The sequence below is a fragment of the Leiobunum rupestre genome, chromosome 3, assembly GCF_980474605.1.
Source record: "Leiobunum rupestre chromosome 3, qqLeiRupe1.1.hap1, whole genome shotgun sequence".
In the NCBI taxonomy this organism is placed as follows: Eukaryota; Metazoa; Arthropoda; class Arachnida; order Opiliones; family Sclerosomatidae; genus Leiobunum; species Leiobunum rupestre.
In genome coordinates, this window is record NC_143386.1 from 63,371,047 (window position 1) to 63,382,069 (window position 11,023).

At 33.5% G+C, this 11,023-nt stretch overlaps 1 protein-coding gene across 2 annotated transcripts in view; it reads right to left on the reverse strand.

Annotated features, from left to right (window-relative positions):
- The window catches only part of LOC149954183 (inactive tyrosine-protein kinase RYK-like), a 170,467-nt gene extending 159,814 nt beyond the window's left edge, over positions 1-10,653 (reverse strand). Inside the window, exon 1 of one of the 2 annotated variants that reach the window (XM_090168966.1) lies at positions 9,773-10,653. In XM_090168966.1, coding sequence (XP_090025092.1) covers positions 9,773-9,887 — 115 coding nt within the window. In that variant the 5' untranslated portion in view covers positions 9,888-10,653. The remainder of the gene's footprint in view (positions 1-9,772) is intronic. The other variant, XM_090168967.1, reaches the window with a different exon arrangement.
- Positions 10,654-11,023: the final 370 nt, after the last annotated feature.

The following is an 11,023-nucleotide window of genomic DNA, read 5'->3' on the forward strand; positions in this document are numbered from 1 at the left end:
CGAAACCGGTCTACCGTTGGAATTTCTGGCTATTTTATTTAGTTTTTATGTAGTTTATTACTCGAAGATCTATTTGATCCGAGATTCGCTCGAAGACCTATCGGTACGAGTTTTTAGTAAGTTTTTTAATTTCTTCAAATTTGTTTAGGATTTAGATATATTATCCCTTTTAATTATGGACTTATCTACTTTTTCGCGTATTTTATCTTCCTCCTTGCACTCTTGATTTTACCCCTTTGATAAAAACCGCGCCTGAACACTGGCAAAGGTAATACCAAAAGTGTATAAGTGCGACACTTCTATTCTTCAAATTCAAAAGTTTCACTGAGAGCTATTTCTAAATTCCCCGACTTCTTTGGCTACTATTTCCAAATTTCCCGACTTCTTTGGCCCCCATTCTTTGGCACATATAGCTATATTTCCAAATTCTTCGACTTCTTCGACCACTATTTTCAAATTCCTCACCTTTTTAAGCCTATTTTAAAATTCCCTAACCTTCACCTGTGCCAACCCTGATTTTAAAAGACCGTTTATGCCTTCTGAAGTACATTTTTGGCGTCCATAATAAATCCAGTCTAATTCGGGAGAAATGCCACGATAATTATCAGTGGCCGCAGACGATCTGTAATCATCGAAATACGCCTAATAATAGCCAGAACACCCATACACTGCCGCTCGCGGATAAACTGCCGCCAGCTATTTACCATTTTGACGACATGGATATAAAAATTACATATAACCATTATACAACATTATGTAAAAAAAGGCATGGTAATAAGCGTGGTAGGATCTCCTTAGGTAAAAAAGAAAAAAAACAGGTACAGGGGGGTGGGAATTCCAAACGGAAAAAAGCGTTACCCCCCTGGGTAAAGTATAAAAATCCACATCCAGTCTTTTGGGATGTCCCACCCAACGAGCTCGGATGACAGCTTAATTAACGATAAGTCATTTTCTTTCTTCTATTAAAGCGAGGCAGCGAAAATATTTTTTTTTTGGGTCTGTTCCTATATCTACAATCATCCTACGAACTGGGTTTTTGATGACTAGTTTTAAATTAATATTCCGGGCCTGGGTTTGTTAGCTTTGGCGATATTACGAGGATAGGGGCAAACTTTCTTATTATTTCGTCTAATAGTTTTTTTATTTTCCTCGACCAGGGGGCGCCTCCGTCATTAGACTCCGCCCCTTCGATCAAGCCCGAGTGGACCGGCTAAATCGAGGCAATTAGTGCCGACCCCGAGTGGTTGACTCGACCAATTATCAAAGACAGACAGAGATCCGGGAACATGGAACGAAAACGTGGGTTATATTACCATCTACCTTCAAGCTTCTCTCTTATCGTTTTTTCGAATAATCATCTTCTACCCGCAGATTCTAAGTTAAATTTTTTGAGGGGGGTTTGTTGGAAGAGAGCTTAATTTTTAGCCAGAGGTCATTTGCTCGTTTTATAAGGCTTTTTTATATACTTAGGACCACTTATTTAAATTTCAGACTTCTACGGGATTATATTGATATATTATTAACTTACCGCCTAATGTAGAAAAATTAATAAAAAGTTTTATGTCAATTTGCGAAAGTCTACGAATTTAATTTTTGGGTAGCAATACGTATGTAATCGGTAATTTATTTTAGAAGCAGACCCATAAAATTAGTTATTTGATAAGGACACTTAAAACTAGTAATTTATTTGATAAGTAGGCAAAATTTTTATTTATCTTGAAAGTCACCGTACCTATGACATAAGATAATCGTACCTTTAAAAACACCAATTTATTTGAGAATAATAAAAATTTATAAAATTACTAATATAAATAAAATAAATACCACTATTGCACAATCAAATATCAGTGTGATTTGATATTTGATTGTGCAATAGTGGTTGTTAATTTTTTGATTTACTAAAATTCTGTACAATTTTAAAAAGCCCTTATAAAATTACTAATATTAAAATTAATTTAAAAAGTCCTAATAAAATTACTAAAAACAAAATTAGTTTAAAAAGTCCTAATAAAATTACTAAAAACAAAATTAGTTTAAAAAGCCCCACATAAAATTACTAATATTAAAATTAATTTAAAAAGCCCAACATAAAATTACTAATATTAAAATTAATTTAAAAAGCCCCACAAAATTACTAATATTAAAATTAATTTAAAAAGCCCCACATAAAATTACTAATATTAAAATTAATTTAAAAAGCCCCACAAAATTACTAATATTAAAATTAATTTAAGAAGCCCTTATAAAATAATTTAAATTGAAATTAATTTAAAGGGGCCTTATAAAATAACTAAAAATAAAATTTAAAGAAAATATCTTTCAAACACACAAGGACCAAAAGCCTTATCGAATTATCAAAAAATCAAACGTCAATAATTGCATTTATCACTTTTGCGCCCATTTGTCGAAATGAGAAAGAGAAATAACCAGGATCTGATCTGATCGAATATTGGGAAATTAGTTCTGACAATACCTTTAATTTACAAGCAAAAACCATCCCCTTTCCGGCGTAAGTCAACAAGAAAGGTCTTAATTCTGTTATCGGCCAAGAGTGGATACGACCAGCCATGCGGAGAATATATATGGAGTATAGTATACATTATTTTGAGCGGTCTATGGTAGCCTTTTTCTTAGCCCAGCCAAAGCCTCCGAGGAGTTTGTGTTTGTCCAAAAAAAGTCCGCTGGGCTCTACTATTGGGAGATTTTGTAGAGACCCCCGAGGTGGCCGCAGCTGTGAGCCAAGGCTCCCCAAACCCTTAAATTATAGCGCCCCCCCCTCCCCTCCCCTCCCCCCTCCGATATCGAGTACAGAGGGTCACCTATGGACACTAGAAAACTGGGTGTACGAAGATTGAAAACGGCACATGATTTTAACGGTAAAAGTACTATTTAACTTAGTGTTTTTGGTATGGTAAAAAAAAGATTTTTGATAAGTATCTATTTTACCAGGGCCGTATTAAGGCATGTGCCAAGTGTGCCATGGCACAGGGGCCCCTGAGGTTAGGGGCCCTCGTCTTGCATTTTTTTATTATTATTTCAAGTCAAAAAGTAAAGTCTTAATTTTTTTAAGGGCTCCAAATTCTACTTTCCACGGGACCCCAAATAGTGTTAATCCGGCTCTGTGTCCGACCAATGGTAGGAATTAGACAGTTGCAATTGAAGTACAAATTTTACCATTCCCGAGAATAACCGTTGAAAAAATCCATTTCCATACCATTAGCGCATATTCCCAATCCGGTTTCAAAGTATTGCAACCGTATTCAAATTTACATTCCCAACCATTCCCGAACTGAAATTGACCTTTTCCATCTATTCCCTAACCGAAAAAAAATCCCTTCTTGTTACCGATCACTAAAGCTGGTTTCACACTCGACAGAAAATTAGCAGCGTAAAGTAGAACGTTAGCGGTATATCGAATGGGATATATTTTCCGTCGAGTGTAAAACCAGCTTTAAGCGGCATTCCCACGGTTACCATGGTAAATAGTAAAATACGGATAATTTAAAACTAAATAAATATTTCCCCCTAAATAATTAAATTAGAAAGAAAATATAAAACCATTGTTAGTCGGAAGATTCAGAACGTTAAGCGACGCGATGTAATAAATATAATAAATATAAAAACGCTTGCAAAAAAAACGAAAATTTATTACCAAATAAAATAAAGTTATTTTTTATTTATAGCTTTAATTCTTTCGCCTAGAATGCCTTTTTCGACCTACGTACCGCTTAATTTATCTTTATAAAGTCTAGTTTTATTATTTATCCCATAAATGTTGGGTTTTTTTACGAAAATATTACGAGTTTGCGTCGTTGCGGTCAGCTTATATTAAACGTCAACCAAGATCTTTAAACATTTCCCATCTTCGTCAACATAAATTTGGTGAAAAAAATATAAAATAAAATGTTGACGGTTTCTTTACGAATAAAAATAGCAGTGTTACCAAAATGCCACTTTATTTTATAACAGTCCAGGACAGTGGCAAATGGTGGAAAAAAAAAGTAAAAAGTTGCTGATAAAGGTATTTTCATTATTTTATACACAAGAAAAGTTTTTTTCCGATTTAATCTTTCAGGGTGATCACAGAAAAATCAAAAAATCTTATAAGAAAAGTACGAAATTTGAAGTCGATTTATAAGATTTTATGGGAGAGATTCTATGCAAAATAAAGTAAAATGTAGTCCTTTAAAATTACAAGGAAAAATATAGAAAAAAATTAGAAAATAATATAGCCCATTGAAAATATAGGAAAAGTTTTAAAATATAGGAAAAATATACTTTTTATTTATTTTTTTATTAAAAACCTAATATTGTCTACTATTTAATCCACCTGTATTTAGCCATCTCGAAACAGTAAAAACTATACGTACAAATAACCTCCGAAATGAATGAAAATAACGAACCCAATTTGTAATTTAACTTAATAACTTTATTGGGTCGTTACCTCAACAAATTCCGTTTAATGAACGGCGTTAATTCTTAAAATAATAACCACTCAATTTAAAATTATTTAAATTTTACCGTTTTTAAATACCGGCACCCTTTGTTCTAAGAGGCTTTTAAAGTTTCTCAATTTAAGATTAAACTTAATATCCTTAAAACGAGACTAATCACTAGGTAATTAAATATTTAGGTCATCTATATATCTTAACTTTCTGGCGCGCGTTGCTTTTACGACTGCCTGCAAAACCTGTTCTAATTAAAAATTAATTATCCAGAAGCTAATGGTTAAATGGGGGGACCTTTGGAAGGTTTCGGATGCCATTAAAAGGGGCGCAAAGTTCAAAAAGAAGGGTAACCCGTTTCGATCAAGCCCTACGCCGTCAATTATCCTGGTTCCCAAATCTCGAACATACGGAAAATATACTCTTAAATATAAATGGTGACAATTGGAAATATTATTATAAACCTATTTAGTTAATGAGTATTTCTAATTTATAACAATATTCAAGTTTCGTACAGGGAAAAAACACTTGTACAAGATTTTTGTTCGAGGGAGATTCCAAAAATTGGAGTAGAATTTTGTGATTTTAAATGAGAAGAATTTGGAAATTTTAAATGAGAAGAATTTGGAAATTTTAAATGAGAAGAATTTGGAAATTTTAAATGAGAAGAATTTGGAAATTTTAAATGAGAAGAATTTGGAAATTTTAAATGAGAAGAATTTGGAAATTTTGAATGAGCAGAATTTGGAAATTTTGAATGAGCAGAATTTGGAAATTTTAAATGAGCAGAATTTGGAAATTTTAAATGAGCAGAATTTGGAAATTTTAAATGAGCAGAATTTGGAAATTTTAAATGAGCAGAATTTGGAGATTTTAAATGAGAAGAATTTGGAGATTTTAAATGAGAAGAATTTGGAGATTTTAAATGAGAAGAATTTGGAGATTTTAAATGAGAAGAATTTGGAGATTTTAAATGAGAAGAATTTGGAGATTTTAAATGAGAAGAATTTGGAGATTTTAAATGAGAAGAATTTGGAGATTTTAAATGAGAAGAATTTGGAGATTTTAAATGAGAAGAATTTGGAGATTTTAAATGAGAAGAATTTGGAGATTTTAAATGAGAAGAATTTGGAGATTTTAAATGAGAAGAATTTGGAGATTTTAAATGAGAAGAATTTGGAGATTTTAAATGAGAAGAATTTGGAGATTTTAAATGAGAAGAATTTGGAGATTTTAAATGAGAAGAATTTGGAGATTTTAAATGAGAAGAATTTGGAGATTTTAAATGAGAAGAATTTGGAGATTTTAAATGAGAAGAATTTGGAGATTTTAAATGAGAAGAATTTGGAGATTTTAAATGAGAAGAATTTGGAGATTTTAAATGAGAAGAATTTGGAGATTTTAAATGAGAAGAATTTGGAGATTTTAAATGAGAAGAATTTGGAGATTTTAAATGAGAAGAATTTGGAGATTTTAAATGAGAAGAATTTGGAGATTTTAAATGAGAAGAATTTGGAGATTTTAAATGAGAAGAATTTGGAGATTTTAAATGAGAAGAATTTGGAGATTTTAAATGAGAAGAATTTGGAGATTTTAAATGGGAAGAATTTGGAGATTTTAAATCAGAAGAATTTGGAGATTTTAAATGAGAAGAATTTGGAGATTTTAAATGAGAAGAATTTGGAGATTTTAAATGAGAAGAATTTGGAGATTTTAAATGAGAAGAATTTGGAGATTTTAAATGAGAAGAATTTGGAGATTTTAAATGAGAAGAATTTGGAGATTTTAAATGAAAAGAATTTGGAGATTTTAAATGAAAAGAATTTGGAGGTTTTAAATGAGAAAAATTTTGGAGATTTTAAACGAATAGGATTTCGAGATTTTAAACGAGTAGGATTTCGAGATTTTAAACGAGTAGGATTTCGAGATTTTAAACGAGTACGATTTCGAGATTTTAAACGAGTACGATTTCGAGATTTTAAACGAGTACGATTTCGAGATTTTAAACGAGTACGATTTCGAGATTTTAAACGAGTAGGATTTAGAGATTTTAAACGAGTAGGATTTCGAGATTTTAAACGAGTAGGATTTCGAGATTTTAAACGAGTAGGATTTCGAGATTTTAAACGAGTAGGATTTCGAGATTTTAAATAAGTTTTGCTGTTTTCGATTGTGATTTTTCTGTGCTATTTTTATCCCAAATTGACTTAAAAAAAATGATAAAATTAGCGAATAAGAAGATTAGTTCACTATGAAAAGGGATAAAAAAGCTGAACCCTAAACAAATTTGAAGAAATTTAAAAACTTACTAATAAGCTCGTACCGATAAACTGATTCCGATAACTGTAGTGAATTTTTTAGATTTTAAACAGAATTTCGGCTTTAAAAGTGTGATTTCTTTATGCATTTGTATCTATTTTGATCCCAAACAGATTAAAGAGACAAATTTTAACATTTAAAATTTATTTTTAGTTTTTTAGTTCGTGTGATGTCTCAGTATTTTTATAGTTTAAAACGGATACTCCTATATTTTGTGTTCTGATTAAAACATTTCGAAGCTAATATCTCTTATTCTCTTCGGATTCCAGGATTTATAAATTTGATTTAAAACTTTCTGCAATATATTTCCATGAAAGTAAACCGGATTTCTGTAAGTATTTTATTAAGCGATAAAACCAGCTGACCTTTTAATATTTATTTTTCCGGTTGATAATATTCAGTTAAATGTCTAAAATACTAGCTAAGCTTAACTAGTACCCATGAAATAAGTCTGTGTAATTAATAAATGCGATGACATTTATAAACAGGGTTCGTACAAATTTTCCGGAATTAAATTCCCTGACATTTCCAGGTTTTCCCTGACCATTTTTTGTAGAATAAATGAATGGTTTGAGATAAAAACCTTGAAAAACATTTTCTTTAAAATATTTATTTGCCTCATTTTGTTGGGGTCATTTTAGAATTCCTTTCCTTTTTAAGACCATTTTCCAATTCCTTGACTTTTCCCTGACATTTTGGAATAATTTTCAAATTTCCTGACATTCCCCTGACCCTTTGGAAAAATTTTCAAATTCCCCGACTTTTCCAGGTAGTGTACGAACCCTGATAAACAGTGATAAAGTTCTGGCTCTGACGATAATCTCCGTGGGCCACTTTAGCATAAAGTTCTAAAACCCCCGTTAACAGGATAAATAACAAACACGTTTGTTTACCATTATCTTCCAAGTAATTAAATTATTTATAAACAATAATTACTTGCGTTAATAAAAAGGGTCAAACTAACGAGATGTGTCGTTCAGATATAACTGACCGGTCAAACAGGTCGTCGAGTTCCCAAATAAATCCCCATTTACGGCATATACCCCTTGACATGACCCCGACCAAAGGTATCTCGAGAGGAAAGGTTGAAACAACCATAACAGCAAAGCCTTTTTGGCTCGAATCTGCCTTGCAAATTCCCCTCGCCTCATTATTTCATGCAAATATAGCGATTTACGAAGACAATTTCTTGTTTATGGAGAAAAATACAATATTATCCAATATAAATAAATGGCAATGAGCCAAATTTATATCCCTCCCCCCCCCTTTATTCAAATTATAGTACGACGATGGATAGTTCTTACTGATAAGGATGTGAATGGCCAGTTAAAATGTAAATGACTATTTGTGTTAGAACACTAAGTTAGACCCCAAGCTTAAAAACTTCGACATTCATCTTTTAATTAAACTTAAGTGTAATTTTAAAAAACGTCAATTTGGTGTAAAATATTAATTTTAAATAAAACGGCCTGATTAAATCTATGGATTTTACTGTACATTAATATTGTTGAAATCGTGATTATTCAGGGTTGCGACAATTGTTTCAGATTTAACTGACTTTTCCCTGACCCACACTGGAGATTTTCTTGACCACAATTTTGCGTATTTTTGCATACGGAATTATATTCCCTACAATATCCTTGCTTTTTAAGAGTAATTTATGAAATTCCCCGATTTAAGAAGTAATTTTCGAAATTCCCCGATTTTTAGAGTAATTTTCGAAATTCCCCGATTTTTGAAGTAATTTTCGAAATTCCACGATTTTTGAAGTAATTTTCGAAATTCCCCAATTTTTAAAGTAATTTTCGAAATTCCCCAATTTTTAGAGTAATTTTCAAAATTCCCCAATTTTTTAGTAATTTTCAAAATTCCCCAATTTTTAGAGTAATTTTCAAAATTCCCCAATTTTTAGAGTAATTTTCAAAATTCCCCGATTTAGAGTAATTTTCGAAATTCCCCAATTTGTAGAGTAATTTTCGAAATTCCCCAATTTGTAGAGTAATTTTCGAAATTCCCCAATTTGTAGAGTAATTTTCGAAATTCCCCAATTTGTAGAGTAATTTTCGAAATTCCCCAATTTTTAGAGTAATTTTCGAAATTCCCCAATTTTTAGAGTAATTTTCGAAATTCCCCAATTTTTAGAGTAATTTTCGAAATTCCCCAATTTTTAGAGTAATTTTCGAAATTCCCCAATTTTTAGAGTAATTTTCGAAATTCCCCGATTTAGAGTAATTTTTGAAATTCCCCGATTTTAGTAATTTTTTCAATTCCCCGATTTTAGTAATTTTTTCAATTCCCCGATTTAGAGTAATTTCCGTAAATCCCCGATATTTCCCTGATTTGTAGAGTAATATTTGAAGTTCCCTGATATTTAGAGTAATATTTGTAGTTCCCTGATATTTAGGAGTAATTTTTAAAGTCCCAGATATTTCCCTGATTTTTAGAGTAATTTTTGAAATTCCATGACTTTTAGCGCCATATTCAAATTCCTTGACATTTCCAGGTCTTCCAGGTACTGTTATTACAACACCGCAGGCGCATACTTCTGACCTCTTCCCGAGCTCAGTTACACTTTTGCTGGGACCGAATACAAAAATGTTGACATCTTATGGCTGACGAATAGTTTTCAAACAAACTAGACAGAATCTAAAGTACGTTTATGAGTCATGGCATTTCAAATTGGGGGAAAGCCTTGACGTAGGGGGTCAAAACGGATGTGAAATGGCTAACGAGTGGTCAGCGCTACCCAGAGGGTCAACCATTCAAGGACAAGTAACATGGTACCTCTACCCGAAACATCCTACTAAAAATAATAGAAACCACGACACAGACAGATTAAATACGTTAAAAAAACCTAAAACACAACACACGTGTGCCACTTTACAAAATTCGCGTTTCGCGTTTAAAAACGTATTAAGTCCAACAAACTCGATTAAACAACGCGAAAAGGCCATTACAAACTAAAAAAAAATAAACGGTCAGAGCAAAAAAATATATAAATGGCTCACCTAATAGTCTGTGCACCTCATTGGGCTTCAAGTAGAGATTGAAGTTTGCTGGCACCGAGGAAACAGCTCCTATGAGGAGAGCCGCGATGGTCGTCAGCGCTAGAGCCGCGCACATGCTGAGCCAAGCGATGATAAACGATCGAGCCGATAAAAAGTTACTCGCCCCGCCGGAGATGAGGGAACGGATACGACGAGACGCGAAAAATAAAAACCACACTCTTCGTTAAGCCTCGGTCATATACGGCGGGCTTTCGACAGTTTCCTCTCGCGGAAAAAGCTTTCTACGGTTACGTCCGAATTCGATAAAATGTTTTTAAGCTACTTCCCTCGTACGCCGAAGTTGACTCGGTCCCCAAAAAGGAAATATTACGGTGATCATAATAATTTCGCGTTAAAACGCGCTGTAAAAGTTACGCCAGAAGCAGACGCCAATTTCCCCCGTTTCTCTGGCGTAGACGAGACGGCGACAGCGGCCTTCGGGCCTCCCTCAATCCGCCGCGGCCGACCGACAGTTCTACGCTAAGTTCGCTCGCGTCGGCTTCCCAATTTCGCTATTAAGAGTTCGGAAATGGTTTCATTACCGTACTTAGAGACGCGTCGACGATCTTCGAAGCGTTGTTGACGACTTAATTAGGTTGGTAGGCAGCCGCCGAGGCTTCGAGTTCGAAAATCGCACAAAGGAAATTTCACTTTCTTCTTCGGCTCTTCGGAACAACGGCTTCCTGACCTTCCACTCTCGCGGCAGACTTCTCTCTGGCCGTTCGCGGGGAAGACGCGTCTCCTCCCATTGGCTCCTCTTCAAATGAGAGCTTCCGCTTTTCGCCGCTAGGGGCGCCTTTTCGACCGAAAGCGAACGTAAACAAACCCGGCTTAGATAAATGGCAACGGCTTCTCTCTTCCACTTTATATTTAGCCTACCAAAAGATACGCGCAACGCGTCTCATTAGAAATTCATCGATTGAGTAATAAATTAACCAAACTCACGGACGCGTATCAAAAAAATCTAATAAACAATGAAAACTTTATAATAATAACTAATTCAAACTGAACGAAAAGCGCTAAATTTATTTTAAATTAAAAATACTTCAGGGTGTTTTAAAGAATAGGTTTATAAGAATTGAAGTTCAACATTCAACACGCTTTCCTCCCGAGGCCAAAAAGGTTCGAACTTTTAGGCGAGCCGCACCAAAGCCTCAAAGGGAAAGGTGAAGAATGGAAGACCTCATGTCCATTATTAACGGACCCAACCAG